Source organism: Leucopleurus acutus (assembly GCF_964270905.1).
Source record: "Leucopleurus acutus genome assembly, chromosome: 5".
In the NCBI taxonomy this organism is placed as follows: domain Eukaryota; kingdom Metazoa; phylum Chordata; class Mammalia; order Artiodactyla; family Delphinidae; genus Leucopleurus; species Leucopleurus acutus.
The window spans coordinates 114,851,214-114,867,171 of record NC_139147.1 but is presented as its reverse complement, the minus strand read 5'-3'; the positions used below and the strand labels follow the sequence as shown (position 1 = coordinate 114,867,171).

General features: G+C 35.0%; 1 protein-coding gene across 2 annotated transcripts in view; it reads left to right on the top strand.

Annotated features, from left to right (window-relative positions):
- RNF13 (ring finger protein 13) overlaps positions 1-15,958 on the top strand; it is a 138,805-nt gene that overhangs the window by 77,293 nt on the left and 45,554 nt on the right. The window contains exons 5-6 of one of the 2 annotated variants that reach the window (XM_082839206.1): positions 6,895-6,982; positions 13,304-13,394. In XM_082839206.1, the coding sequence (XP_082695332.1) occupies positions 6,895-6,982; positions 13,304-13,394 (179 nt within the window). Of the gene's footprint in view, positions 1-6,894; positions 6,993-13,303; positions 13,395-15,958 lie in introns of both variants that reach the window. The other variant, XM_082839207.1, reaches the window with a different exon arrangement.

Below are 15,958 nucleotides of genomic sequence, written 5' to 3'. Positions count from 1 at the left end.
TTTACTATAGATTCTTTCTTTTTGCCCTGTAATATTTTCTTTCTCTCGCTTGATTCTAGCCTAAAAAAACACCATGGGTATATCTTTTCTCACTTCAGTTTCTTGGGAGTAGGACTTAATGTTTTATGGAGTTTTGTGTGCTGAGCTTACAGTATAGTGCTTAGAACATCAAAATGAGTAGGCAGTAAAGGGAGGAGTATGCTCAGAGATCTGTCACTGGGTGGCGCTGAGCATCAAAGTCTCATTGCCCCATCAGTTGTTTTTCAAGTGCAGTATGAATCCTTGTCATTACTTGGAAATTCCTAGTAGGCTGATAGCAAGTTTCGATTTATCCTTTTGTTGCACAACAGTTTCTTCCAAAAAGCTTTATTAACAGTGGTGGGTGGGTTAAAATGGAGCTTCTGCTGTGTTAGGATGAGAAATAATTAAGATTTGATTGGAATATGAATCCTATCAGTATCCAAAAATATGAACTTAGGTTGGATCCTTCATTTTAATTTGCACTTTAATATAGTCAGTACATAGGTAACTAGAGAATATTTTATGGATACCTTTGTTAAATTTAAATTGCAGTTCTCAAAAGTAAAAATCTAGACAGCTTTTAACTGATATAGTTTATTTTAACTGGTTTAGTTCATTATATAAAAGTAAAAGTTTTTTTTTTTAAGAAAAACATCTTTAAATCAATAGCAAACATCAGAAATAGCTATACATAAAGGTTTATTTGGGTTTTCTTAATGTCACTAAGAAAAAAGGATCATTTTTGGTTTTAATCTTTAGTACTAACCATGTATTAGATATAATATTAAAACTTCATTAGAAACAGCCACATTCAAAGACCTGAAAGTTAATGACCTTGGTTTTGTGATGGTATGTTACAGAATAATATTGTTGCGATGAGTGGAAAAGCACAAATCTCTTTTCTGATTGCAGACAACCTACAGAACATTAAAAACTCACTATATGGGTTTCAAACTGTTTTGACTGCAACCCACATTAAGAAATTTATTTTTATTCATACCTCAGTACATATACAACATGCAGCCTGTAATAAAGTTTCATGAAACAGTACTTACCTGTATTAGCTATGATACTCTGGTAAATGAAATTTCCTTTTATTAAAAAAGTTCACCCAGGTCCACTAAATTGTTTTATTACCTACAGTTTTCAATACCCTCGATATTTAAAAATTGCTTTCCCATGTACCAAGATTGACTTTAAAATGCTGCCACTGGGACATAACATAAAATCTTTAATTAATTTTTAAAGTTCCAAGGATTCTGGCTTCTGTTTTCTGTTCTACTTGAAACAGGTAAGTATGGCTTTGCATGCAAACACAGATTTTACCAGCCCTACCACCAGAATTTTCTAATGAAATAAATACAACTTATCTTTAAGCCTAAATAATAAATAAACATGTACATTTGTAATATGCCATAAATCAAAAGGTCAGTGCTCTCGAACATAACCTAAAATAAGAGACGGAAACATGCCTTTGTACCACCATAACAAATGTCACAAACTTTCAGCTTTGAAACCATATACTTTTCCCGATTTTTCTTGGAACTTTTTATGTACTTAATTTTTTGTTTAAAGAATAGAATTCTTATCAGGTTTACTTCTTTGTTTCTCTATTATAGAAAAGAATATAAGGGTGGGGCTTCCCTGGTGGCGCAGTGGTTGAGAGTCCGCCTGCCGATGCAGGGGACACGGGTTCGTGCCCCGGTCCGGGAAGATCCCACATGCCGCGGAGCGGCTGGGCCCACGAGCCATGGCCTCTGAGCCTGCGTGTCCGGAGCCTGTGCTCCGCAGCGGGAGAGGCCACAACAGGGAGAGGCCCGCGTACCGCAAAAAAAAAAAAAGAATATAAGGGTGGAGCAAGGTTAGAATGACTACTGGTAGTCTAAGCACAGAGAGAGAGGAAGTGACATTGACACTTAACATGAAGGAGAAAAACCCTTTAGGGTCCAGTAAAGCATGTTCATGATGATCCCCAAGTCACTGGAAAAGGTCAAATCGCATTTGGTGTCTTTTAATTGAGACAGCTAGGAAAATGGAAAATGTTTTAGAAAAATTTTTATCTACAATGACTGAAGTAAAATTTTTGGCATGTTTTTAAGGGGGAACTAAGCAATAAATATAAGGAGATTTCATTTTTGTGGCATATATCTTTCTGGGTAAGACTGGGTAATAGTTATCTTAGTTGTAGTTTAGTTTGATTAAACAAGTATTTATATGAGAGAGATTCTTGTAGGCTTGAGATATATACCAATAAACAAGGTAGTTCCTTAAGAAACATGAAGTCTGGCATTCATAATGCTCTAAATGTTATTTTTCACATCTCTTTTTTCAAGATGATGTCAGGCTTAGTTTTCTGATAATTAACATTTTTACTAAGATGCATGAAAAAATTATCTTTTGTTAATTTTTAAGGCAATACTTTAAAATATAAATTTAGATTTCTAGTATTGTGATTTCCATTAAGGCAGCAGGATTTTGGTTTTATTTTCTTTTTGAGAACAAGGATAGATTAGTGTACATTTATGTCATTAATGAAGTATGGACATCTTGACAGTGCAATCAGTTTTTTCTTCTTACAATGCCTCTTTTATTAGTGTTTTACCAATTCGTCCAGTCTGGAAATAAGATGAATTATTGTGTCATTCCCAGGGTTCCTTTTAGAACATGTCTTATTGAAGCCTCTTCCATTAGCAGTCCACTATCTTCTGGCATACTGGCTATTTATAATAACAAGACAGCAGTCCCATATTTCTTTAAAACTCTTGGTTAGGTGCTACCTGGTCTGTGTAATTTAATTGCAGCTAATTTGTTGATTATATGTAAACTAGTACATTTACCACAATTTGAGCTAATGGCTCCCTAATCAGTTTCCTTAAAAAGGCAGATTTGTAGTTCAATTCAGAAGGCCTTTTCATGCAATTTTCAGTGTTGATGGCTGTTTTAGAATTTAGGTTTGTTAACTGTGCCCGCTTTTTATTTATGAATCTTTGAGTTCTTTGCCTCCATCTGACAACGTGTTTGAGGTTGCATTTTATGAATGTGAAACCTTGCACATGCATACTGAATGATTTAGGTCTTATTTCTGCCTCATGTGTTTTTGAAAATACCAGCTGCTGCTTAGTTAAAAATGTAATTTAATTTGACTGACACATGATTTTTATAGTTCATAACATGGATATATTTTCCTTGTTTGTATTCATAAGCCTGTTGATCCATATGTTAATGTGTTTCTTTTATTTAATTTCATTATTTAAAAAATCAATAACAACAACAAAAACCTTGGGGAAGCCTTCTTGTTAAAATTTTGAAAACATGTTTCTATTTTTTGTAATTCACATTTGTGCTTACAGAATTCCTTCCTATTTTAGTCATTTTCTATTTAAGTAATTTTATTATTTTATTAGAGAACAGCTTTTGATATTGATATAATTTTATATCATATTTATGGAACCAATTGCATTTTGGATGTGTGAAAGAAACAGTTTTCCTCAGCTGCTCAATGCAGTTTTAAGAATATAATGACTAGATTTAGTTACATAGCAGATTGTTGTAAATCCATTAATTTACATTCTTAACAATTTGCAGTTCAGAAAGCCTCTTGTAAAATTGATGATTATTTTGTCCCTTCTTACTGGAAAAATTCACACATAGACTGCAGAATATTTAAGGACCCCATGAAGGCCTGTTTTGTAAATGGGAAGGTACATATAATGCGTAAGTATGTTGTAGGAAGGGGGACCCCTTCCAGGGACCAAGAGTGGACTCTTGTCTAACACTTAGAAATGAATTGTCTGAAGAGACACGTGCTGACAAAGCAAGAGAGTTTTTCGGGGCGGGGGTGGGGAGTGCCTGGGTGGAGAGCAGCAGGGTCAGGGAATCCAGGAGGACTGCTATGCCGTGCGGCTCACAGTCTTGGGTTTTATGGTGATGGGGTTAGTTTCTGGGTTGTCTCCGGCCAGTCATTCTGACTCAGGGTCCTTCCTGGTGGCACATGCATCACTCAGCCAAGATGAATTCCATCAGGAAGGATTCTGGGAGGTTGGTAGGACATGTGGACTGGCGTCTCTTCTCTCCTTTTGACCTTTCCCGAATTCTTCCGGTTGGTGGTAGCTTGTTAGTTCCGTGTTCCTAACCAGAATCTCCTGTTGTGAGATAACTCATGCAAGTGGCTATTACCTTGCCTGGCCAGGGTGGGCGGTTTCTGTCAGTGCTTCCCCTAACAACTGTAAGGCACTATATAAGATAACAAATTGATATAAATACTAAGCAGGGAGCAGTTATATGGGTGCTTGGGACAGCATGTGGAACAGGGCATGGAACAGGACAGGCAGGCTTCATGGAGGTAATGGAATTTAAAGGGCTGATTAGGCGTTCAGAAGACAAAGCCTATTCCAAGCAGAGATGATAGCATGAGCAGATAGGTTAGAAAGCACGGGATCTGTTTGGATATCCATGAGTGTCCAGATCTCTGAGGATAGTGATTGTTTCTGATTCACCTTTGAGTTCTGCATTGTGCCCAACACACAATACCTTACTTGTTATGTAAATTCAGCAAACACTTACTGAATTGAACTATGTTTCTTTACATACACTTTATCATGCTTCCTGAGACCACCTACCCTGTATCTTAACATGTATCTTTGCTCACAAATATATATTTTTCAGGGAAACAAGTTAAATCATGTAATTTCAATGACTTTGTGTATTAGTTGGCTTTAAAAAGAAATGTAAAACTTAAGTTTTATATTAGGAGAGAACAACTTTTGATATAAATTTTATATTTCTTAAATTGTATCTCTGGAAACAGTTGTTTTCTGGATTTGTGAAAGAAACATTTCTCCTTAGTTACTTCATTAGCTTTTTTTGGGAACAGTTAAATGGTCATTAAAGCATCAGATAAACTAATAGCAACCCCAACCAAGTATACTTTTGTTTCAGTAAAAGCTAAGTGGAGTCTGTTCTGCTATGATAATATAATGAATAAATAATAGGTTAATATATAAGTAATAAATAAGAAATAAAGTTTAGAAGCTATTCTATTCTTCTTGAGAGATTTTTTTTCCCCTCCCCTTGGAAAGCAGTAAAATCTACGGAGAAGAGGCTGTGGAGGCTGGCATTTTCTTAAATTTTAGTTGTATAACAAACAAAATCCACCTAAAAATAAAACATGCACACATCACAAAAGATAGTAAACTTACTCTTTTGATTATTGACTTTTCTTTGCATGACTGCAAAACATTCCTTGTAACAATTTTGTTGGCTGGTTGGTTTTCTTGCTGTTATTCCCAACGTTAGAGCAGTAGGTCCTATGTTGGTGAACTATTTATGCTATTTTAATTCATTAAAAAAAAACTGCCTTATTTTCTCTCTTGTGTTTGTAATGTTATAATATGAGCTATTAATTTAACCACATATTTTATAAATTTTCTCATTCTAGTAATATGTAATGAGTGCATGTTCTGTCAGGATATTATTTCACAGGTTCTGTAGAGACTATAAAGATGAACAAAATATTAATTCTTTGAGGCACTGCAGATTCAGGGGTTTTTGGTGGTAGGATAAAAATATCCTGATTAATGCACATTATTGTCTCTTTCAGAATTCCAGCTTTCATTTATGAGGTAGTTGTAGAGAAGTCAGTGGTAATATAGAAGAGAATTTTACTCTTACCTGATTGGGGTTGAATACATGAGCCTCATTTTTCTTACTTAGCATTCAAATCCAGTCTGCTGAACACTTGGGCATTCCTTTTACTCTCAGGAACTCGACATTTTGGGCTTTCCCTTCCTCTTTGGAGCTTGACTCAGGTCTTATCTTTATTGAATTACGGTAGAATTTTTAATCATTATTATGCTGATAACTAAAACAGAGTTTCAAGGGTTTCTTACCATATTAAGTATCCAGAATTATATGTATATAGTTTTCAGAGTATTCAAAAGTATTTCAAGCATTCAAAACTATTATATATATTTGCATACCCAATTTTCATTTTATTTAACCAGTATGCAAATAATGATCTGATCTTTCATTTTTACCAAACAGTCCAAAGGAGTTAGGTCTGGGTTTATTTTTATTTAAAACAGATTGTTATTTTAAAAGTGAGGTGTGGTAACATGTGTGGATACTTTTCAGATCTTTCATGTAAGAAAATCCTTCCACACATCTAGCCATATTCTTATGGTGCGAAGCGTACTATTTTGGAGACTAGTTTTAGGAAAGATTATATAGCTAGTAGAACCAAAGTAAGCAACTTCAAGCTGGAGTTATTTTTAATTTTTTCAAAGCTTTAGAAAGGACTCTTAAAGAAAATCGTTGATGATCATGCTAATAATAAGAATAGCTTTTATTTGATTCATTTCTATGTATCAGGCATGGTATTAAGCATTTAAAAAATTGTTTTACATATGTGAAAAATATTGTTGCCATTCTCATTTTAAAGTTGGGGAAACTGAGAATTAAGGAAGAAAAAGAATTTGCCCAAGTTTAATGCACTCGTAAGTAGCAGAGGTAGATTTGACTTCTCAAGGGCTGACGACTCTCAAGAGCCTGATCACAAGTCTCTACCTCTTTAGAGCCAGACAGGTTTATTGCTTTGGATCCTTTTGGTTTGGTAGCTTGTGTCTCTGTCCTTTATTTGCCTCTCATTTCATTTAGTACCGTGAGTGAAATCAAGAAGATATCTAAAGAAGTCCTTGATAATCAATTGTAAAACACATTATGTTTCAAGAACACACTTGAGCTCTGTTCTTGTATATATACATAATCTAGTTCTAGTTGTATGTTATGGGCTCGTTGATTTATGTTTGCTGAAGTTGAGGGGCCTTATGACAAAGCACTTTCTTCCTCATATCATGACTGTTTTCTGACTTGCAGGTTTTAAATGCACAGAGAGCAGGATACAAAGCAGCCATAGTTCACAATGTTGATTCTGATGACCTCATTAGCATGGGATCCAACGACAGTAAGTACAGGTATCACTTTTCTTCTCTCCTGTTTGACCAATCATTCGAAACTAAAACTTACCAGAATTTCTTTTCTTTTCTTTTCTGTTTAAAAAGCAAAATTTCTTCTCCATCAGAAAGATAATTTCCAATTTATAATCCTCTTGGGATAATTTTGTTCACAATATAAGTGGAATTGACTTGTTCTTTTCTGAAGTTTGTCATTGTTGCTGTTGTTTTTTAACCTATGTGTTTCATTTTATAGGATGTATTGCTATTTTGGTAAAAAACCAAAGGAAAGCCAAAGCTTTAAATAAAGATAAGCATATTGAGTTAAGGATGCCATAGGAGAATTTTTGTGATTTATTTAGAGATTCACAACGTTAAATTTTAGGATATGCAGAAATACTAAGTAGCTACTGTATTCTTATGGAATTTCAAAGCCACATACTTGTGCTCTCTTAATGCCAGTTGGTTATTATTACTCCCTTAACATATATTGGCATGCCTGTAGCTTTCCATTCAAAATGGGAATGTCTTTCCTTATTCTTTACTAAATATTAGCTCGTAGGGAAAATGAGCCAATTTTAATGAAATAACTGGCTTTAATCAGACTGATTTTTAAGCTGTATCCTTTCACTTAATTTAGTGAGAGTGTTAAAGGTGTCTTTTTATGTTAATGAGACTACTTTTGGACTCCACCAAAGGATGGGGCTGGTTGCTAGGAGAACTAACCAGGTGATTAGAAGGTTGGAACTTTCAGTCACACCCCCTGACCTCAGTGGCCAGTGGTTTAATCAGTCATGCCTATGTAATGAAGCCTCTGTAAAAAAAAAGGACAGGTTCAGAGAGCTTTTGGGTTGGTGGAAGCGTGGAGATGCTGGGAAAGTTGCACTCCTGGAGAGACCATGGATTCCCATATACCTTGCCCTATACATCTCCTTCATCTGGTTGTTCCTGAATTATATCCTTTTATAACAAACTGGTAATCTAGTAAATAAAATGTTTCTTTGAGTTCTGTGAGCTGCTCTCGCAAATTAATTGAATCCATGGAGTAAGGGTTGTTGGAACCTCCAGTCCATAGCTGGTGGGTGGGTCAGAAGCACAGGTAACAGCTTGGACTTGTGGCTGGTGTCTGAAGTGGGGGATGGGGATTCTTGTGAGACCGAACCCTTACCCTGTGGAATCTGATGCTATATCTCCAGGTAGACAATGTCAGAATTGAGATGAGTTGTTTGATGCTGTGGGAAGATCCACACACACATTGGCAATTGGGTTCAGAGCCCAGAATACACTAAATAAATACACTGCCAACATTCAGGATTAAATATTTTGTTTTTGTTTTCCTTTTAGTATATAACAATAATACCTCTTGTTATTAAGTTGAATTGAGTCATATATGCAAGAAAGAGTTTGCAGCAAAGAGCAGCCCTAAAGCTATGGACTGATATACTCCATTGGAATGTATTTAGGACTTTAAATAACTGCATCCTCAATAGGAAATATTTTGGATTCCTTGACCAAAAAAATCTTTTTATAACATGAGACAGTATTTTTTGTTGTTGTTGAGTTGAACTCTTTTCCTTCTTACCCCTAATTCAATCTGGGGCAAAATTACAATATATAAAAAGTAAAACTTAGCGATAACTCCATTAGTTTCTTTATATTTTAAATTATTATTTTAATCTTCTAGCTGATTAAATCATAACTGTAGAATGCATGAAGTACCCTTAAGAGGTTCTAGCATTTCAAAAAAGGTTTGATAACCACTGTTTAGGAATTAGAGGACTTGATGAAGGGATTTTACTTATCAAATAAACTAGTACTGTTTTACTACAGATTTGACACAGTTGTCTTCTCTTCCTTTAATCACCTCCCAAAAAAAACAATTATTATCCTACACAGTACCTCCCAGGCTAGTCACTTTTGTGACCTGTATACATTACTGGCAAAACAGAAAGTGTACACACTATGAAAATAGGCCTGAATTCAAATGTGAGCTCCTACTTGTTTTGAATGTATAATTTTGAGCAAGTTACCTACTCTTTGTGTGTTTTGCTGAAGGCCTGGGCCTAGGTTTTAGCAACCCTCAAGACCTTCTCAAGGGTTCTGGGTTGAATATAATGATTAGTATTTGTAAACTATTGACTCTTTTGACATGTTTTTAATAAAAAATTTGCAAGATGAAAGTGTCAGTTCCCCTTAACACCTGTTTTGTCTTTGTACTAAAACCTTTTTGTGATTATCATATCAGTTCCTAAGGAAAGTGTGCTAAATATTAGAAGTAGCACATGACCATATAATCCTGTTGTTGCTATGGAAATGTTCCAACTGAGTTATTATATTTCAAAGATTGTTCAGAATTTTGGTTCTTGACTTCATTGCTTGGATTACTTTCCATGACATTTTGCTCTGTCCTTGAGTGTGTATGTGTTTGAACATTTCATATATCCAACATGTTGTAAAGATCTTTACCATTTTCATCTTTGCTGTTACTTGGTAGAGGAAAGGAAAGCACAGATTTATTAAAAGAAGCATGTATCTATCTCTCTTTTTTAGGCTTAGATCATAGCCACATGTGTTCCCCTAAGAGCAGAGGTTCTAATATCTGGACACAACATTTCACACAGGAATGTATCTGTTTCTTATTTCAGCTAGGACATAGGATGGATTCGCTCAGTGAGTCAATCACATTTGTCATCTTCAGGAGGCAGCAGCAGAATGTGGTGGGGAAGAATACAAACTTCAAGACCAGGAAATGTGGGTTTATTCCAAGTTAGTTGATATATGAACTGACCTGTGCTGCTGGAAAAGTTACTAACCTTTCCAGGCCCTTTATTTTCATCTGTAAAAGTGTGAATAATTTTAATTTTTATTTGACCTGACAAAGTTTTGAAGATCATATGAAAGAAGGTATATGAGAAAACCCATGCCATAGCAGAGTGGAAAGAATCTACATTAGGAGTCTCAGCCTCAAGTTTGGGTCTAGGCTGTGCAAATTTCTAGCTGTATAAATAGGGCAAGTTACCAGTATGGGTTTGTTTCTTCTCCTTTTTTCCTTGCTTTCTGCCTTCAACAAATATTTTTTGACAGGCTACTCTGCATCAAGCAGTCTTTTAGGCATCATGACTACAGCAGGAAATGATACAGTTTTAAGGCTTTGCTCATACTTTTCATTGAGGTAGCAGAATGCAGTAGTTAAAGAGTATGGTTTCTGAGTATTGCCTTACAAAGTTTGAATCCCAGCTCCACCACTTACCAGCTATGTGACCTTGGGAACATTACCTAACATCTCTGTGCCTCACTTTTCTGATATGTTAAGTGGGGATGATAATAGTACTCAACTCACTGGTTTGTTGCTTATGACATATAAAACATCTAGAAGACTGCCTGGTTCTTAGTAATTATTTAATGGTTATTTAGCTGCTATTATTATTGCTGCAGTTATTATTATTGTTATTATTGCATTCTAGGGTGGAAGAGAGGAAATGAACAGATAATCAAAGAGGTATGGTATATGTCAAGTAGTGGTAAGTGCTATGAAGAAAAACATGCCAGGTTAAAGGGATACATAGTGACAGGGATAAGAGGAGGATAGCTATTCTAGATAGGGTGATCAGAGAAGGTTGCTATGAGGCTTTGACATTTGAGCATAGGTCTAAAGTGAGAGGCTGAGCCATGCAGATTTTTGGAGGAGGATTTTCCGAGGAAAGGGAACGGCAGGCAAATGCAAATGCTCAAAGATAAAGCATACTTGGTGTTTTCAAGGTGTGGCAGAAAATCACAGTGGCTGGAGTAGAATGAACAAGGGAGAGAGAGAGTTGCAGGGGATGAAGTTGGAGAGGGAGCCAGGGACTAGATCATGTTGGGTCTTGTGGGACTTTGGGATTTGTTTTACACGGGTTTTAAGCAGAGGTGTGAGGTGATCTGACAGATTTTAAAGGATCACTTTGGTTGTTCTTTGGAGAATAGACTGAAGGTGAGAGATGGGCAAGAGTGCCAACTGAGAGACCAGTTAGAACATCGGTGCAGCAGCCGGGCGAGAGGCGATGGCAGTTTGGAGTATTAGCGGTGACTGTGATGGGAAGTGATAGGATTATGGATATATTTTGAGGTTGATAGGGTTTGATATAAGGAATAAAAGAAGGGGAGGAGACAAGGAAAACTCCAAGATGTTTAACTTGAGAAACTAGGTGAATAGTTAGTTACAGAGATGAGAAAGAGCAGAAGTAAAACTGATTAGTGGAAAAGAGATATTGAGGATTCCGTTTGAGAAACATCTGCTAGGCAGTCAAATGGGAAAACTGAACCGGCAGTTGGACATGTGCGTCTGGAGAGGTTGGGGCTGGCTGCTTCAATTATAATCTGTCTGTGATACGATAATACTACTTGGCACGCATACTTCACAGAGTTGTTTTGTGGATCAGAATTAAGATTTCGTGTTTTTAAAGTATTTTGTGAACTAAAACATTTGGTTTTGTTTTCAGTAGATAAATGATGTTGCAGAGTCTCCAGGATGGCTGTTTATATTTGTGTACATCATTTCCCCCTTCTTAATCTTCTGACTAAAGTGAGGAGCTTTTAACATCTCATTAGATATCATAACTCAGGGAAGTTATGTTGCTTCCAATAATTCTAAGCCAGTAGTTACAAGCCAAAAATTCCTCCTCGAGTTTATCAGAATATCTTCATGAAAGAGTAAAGCATTTTACAAAGGGTATACAATTCCAAGTTTTAATTATCAAATAAATTAAAATTTAAACTTACGTGAAAGAGAAAGATCTCTTAGTATGACAGAAAATATCTCCCTAAAATATATATGGTTATATAACAGTACCTCTGTAGCTATTAAAAATTATGAGGTAGATGTTTATTTATTGACATGACAGGATATCTGAGGTATACCATTGAGTGGAAAAAGCCTATACTTTTTCCCCATTATTATATGATCCCATTAATACAAAAATTTAAATATTTATTGATCTTAGTAATATAAAGATAGTGATTAAGTGTTCCTCTGCTAACCACTTTCGTTCCTTCCCTCCTAGGGTTTATATGATATGGGCATGTGTGTATGTGTGTGTGTGAGAGAGAGACAGAAAGAGAGAGAACATACGGAATGAATGATTTTATTTGCATATATCCAAACAATCTGAAAACGAAAAAAAAAATGTACTCTACTAAGGATACCAAGATTTTAAAACTTTAAAACTTGTCTTTATAAGAATTAAAGAAAAATACGTTAGTGGTTGCCGAAGTTGTGGTGAGGGTTGACTGTAAAGGGGCATGAGGGAATTTGGAGGGATGATAAAACATTTTTTTATCTTGATCGTGGTGGTGCTCACATAATTGTATGCATTTGTCGAAACTTAAAGAACTGTTTATATTGCTTCAAATGAAAGCCTTGTCTTTGGGTGGGAAGGATTATGGCTGTGTTCTGTTCTTCTTTACTTGTATCCACCCCCCTCTTTTAAATAAATAATTAATATACATTTTTAAAAGAAATGTAGAACAAAGTTGTTGCAAAAAATGTAACAAAAGCAGGCAAATGGACTTCCTCTAAAGCCAAATCTGTTAAAATAACTCGCAGTTAAAAATATGGCTGCTTTTTCTATAGGAAGAGTAAGATGATTTTTTTTATTTCTCGAGTACTGGGTAATTTTTGCAAAGTTCTTTTTTTGTTGGCATTTGATTTTAGTTTTTCTTTTTACCATAAATGTAAAAGTAAACTTTCGTAGGACACGAATCAAAACACAATGCTTTATCATGAACTCCAGGCTTAGGAGGAAGTAGAAATTTACCCAGCTTCCCTATCCTGTGCCCTTTCGGAACTGTCAGCCCTTCACTCTGTAAAGCCTTAGATGTGTGGTGTCATTTTTCAGACTGTTGTAAAATGGTCTTTTCTTACATTCTTTGGCTTACACCTCTCGTGGGAATGGGTATGTAAACAAAAAGCTTTTTTCACTTTTTCATTTAGGAATTAAGTTATGAGTGGAAAAAACACTTTACATTTCTTCCTCTTCTTCCTTTTCTAATAGTTAATTATGTTTGTAGAGGGATAAATCAAAAGGAAATGATGAAAATAGTTATATTTCAATCTCAGGACTATTGAGGTAGTGCGGTAATGTTATATGCAAAATGTTAGCTTTTGTTATTGTAAATGTAATGTTTCTCAGCCATTTTGATGATGGTATAAATGTGCAATCTGGAAGATCAACTAATAGATAATTCAAGTTGATTGTAATTATTTCCAGTTGTATTTGCTGTTATTATGAAGAAGGTTAAGTTGATTTTACACTAAGTATGGGCTTTGAAGAATAATTTTGTATTGTTTTATACAGTTGAGGTACTAAAGAAAATTGACATTCCATCTGTCTTTATTGGCGAATCATCAGCTAATTCCCTGAAAGATGAGTTCACATATGAAAAAGGGTAAGTAATGGATATAAGAAATAATCATGTAGCTAAAAATTATTGTCTTTATTAGGGTAGAATTATATAAGATTAGTTGTAATCAAAGTTCTGTTTTAGAATGTACTCTATCGTGCTAAATTATATCTTCTTATGTCATGATTTTAAGACTTACTGTATTGTACTGTTTGTTCTGTGTAGGATTGCATATTGCAAATACATTTATGCTAGAGAGATTAAGCCACCCATGTTACTAAAAAGATAAGAAAACTTTCCCTTTTATAGTTTAATCAGACTATTGGTATTTAGAAGCAATGTGATTTACTTTCTTTTTTTTGGCTGTGTTGGGTCTTAGCTGCAGCACGCAGGATCTTTCGTTGGGGCGTGTGGGCTCTGTAGTTGCGGCACGTGGCCTTATTTGCCCCGCAGCATGTGGGATCTTAGTCCCCTGACCAGGGATCAAACCTGCATCTGTTCCCTGCATTGGAAGGCAGATTGTTAACCACTGGACCATCAGGGAAGTCCCTGATTTACATTTATATGATACTTTTCATTAAGACATGTTTGTATTTTATTAAAAAGAAATGTTATTTTATAAACAAAGAATCCAAAACACAGTGTGTTAAGTGACTAACTTTTACAAACACAGAAAGTTTGTTTTCAAGTTTAAAAAGTTTGATTTGGAATTAGAAACTTCTTATGGAATATCTCCCCCAAATCTCATTACCATGGTAACAAGTAGACTGAAACTAACTTAAGGCACAATTGTCTTATCTTATATAGAAATAGTGCAATTAAATTAACACTTCAGAGCTTCTTCCATGAAACAGCTCCCCAAAATATAGTGGACAGGAACAGCCTTTTGACTAAGAGGAACAATAACAACAGTATTAATAATAAAAGCAGTAGTATTTATTGAGGAATTAGCAAGTGCCAGGCACTCATGAAACGAGGCCTTTACATTTATAATTCTCACAACAACCCTCTAGAGGTTATTATTATCTCTTACTATCTACATTTGCCAAAAGAGGAAACTGGCACAATGAAATGGAATTCTAATTATTTAGGGGGGAAGAAATCCAGGAATATTTGAGTTTGGATATGAATAAAAGAAAGAGAGGGAAAGATTTTTTGTTTATGATTTTTGTCATTTTCCCTATACGGTTTTGATATTTAAAATACTGTTCACATATTCTGTGCTCAGAAAATTTTTATTAAGTTAGGGAATATAATTTTGGATGTTGTATTAAAAATAGTTAGGCAAGATGCTATTTTGTCAGCCATATTTATGTAGTTAATGGGAGGTGGAGAACTACTACTTGCTTTTTACCTCAGTATTATTGCTTCATTTAGAAAAAGTCTGTATATTTTAATATGTATTTTAAAGAGTCTTTTTTTGTTTTTAATGGTAAAGTCATATCTTTTTACATTAAAAAAGTAATACATACCTGCTGGTAAAATGTGGAAAAATTCAGAAATATAAAGCATTTAAACAAAAGTCCCTATGATGCTATTCTCTAACAACAGCTACTGTTTTTTAAAAAGCTTTTAATTTTTTTTCTGCATGTTTGAATACTGACATTAATTAGGGATAATGTGCTCGTAAAATAGTACCATACAATACTTAGTATTTTGTAACATACTTTATTTACTTAATATTTAGACCCTTCCCGTGTTAATGCAAGGCCACAAAATCCCTTATCCCAACTGTTGGGGACAGATGTAACATGGAATTTTAACATTTTCAGATTTTTAAGTTATGTAACATCCAAATAGGATTTGAGGCAGCATCCCATAATCACATTACATATATATCTGCAATAAATGTATGAGTATTTTATCATGTCAGTTAGGTTCAGGTTGACTAGCAAATGAATTGCAAACATTACTTTTTAAAGCTTTTTAGGTTTCAGAATTGTGCTTAAGGGATTGTGGACCTGTTCATACTGATTTGCCTCATCCATCTGCTGGCTGGCTGGCTGGTTGGTCTGCCTGCCTGCCTGCCTACCTACCCATTAATTTATTCTACTGTTTAAAAGTAGGGAGGTGAGTAGAATGAATCTGATCCTTCAGTTTCAGAATTATCAACTCATGGCCAATTTTGTTTGGACTGTCCGGTCTGAAGCACGACCCGCCACTTTTCTTCCCCACACCGTGATTATTTTAAAGCAAGTACTATATATCCTATCATCTCAACTGTAAATATCTCAGAATATATCACTAGAAGATAGGTTATATATAAAAAATATAATGATATTATCATTATTTTACCTTTTATTTTTAAAGTAAACATTAATTCAATATCAACCCATATTTCAGTCTTTAGATTTGTTTCTGAGCAAATCAGGGCATGTGATCACCCTATTTTTAATCCATACACTTGCTATGACTCTTTTTTTTTCCTAGTCATTTATTTATTGAAGCAACAGGGTCATTTGTCCTGTACAGTTTTTACCACAGTCCAAACTTTCCTGACTGCATCCTTGGTGTATTGCCTAGAGTATTCCTTTGTTATTTATTTTCCCTGTAAATTGCTCATTAGACCTAGAGGTTTGTTCAAATTCAAGTGTGCTTGGGGGGCCAGG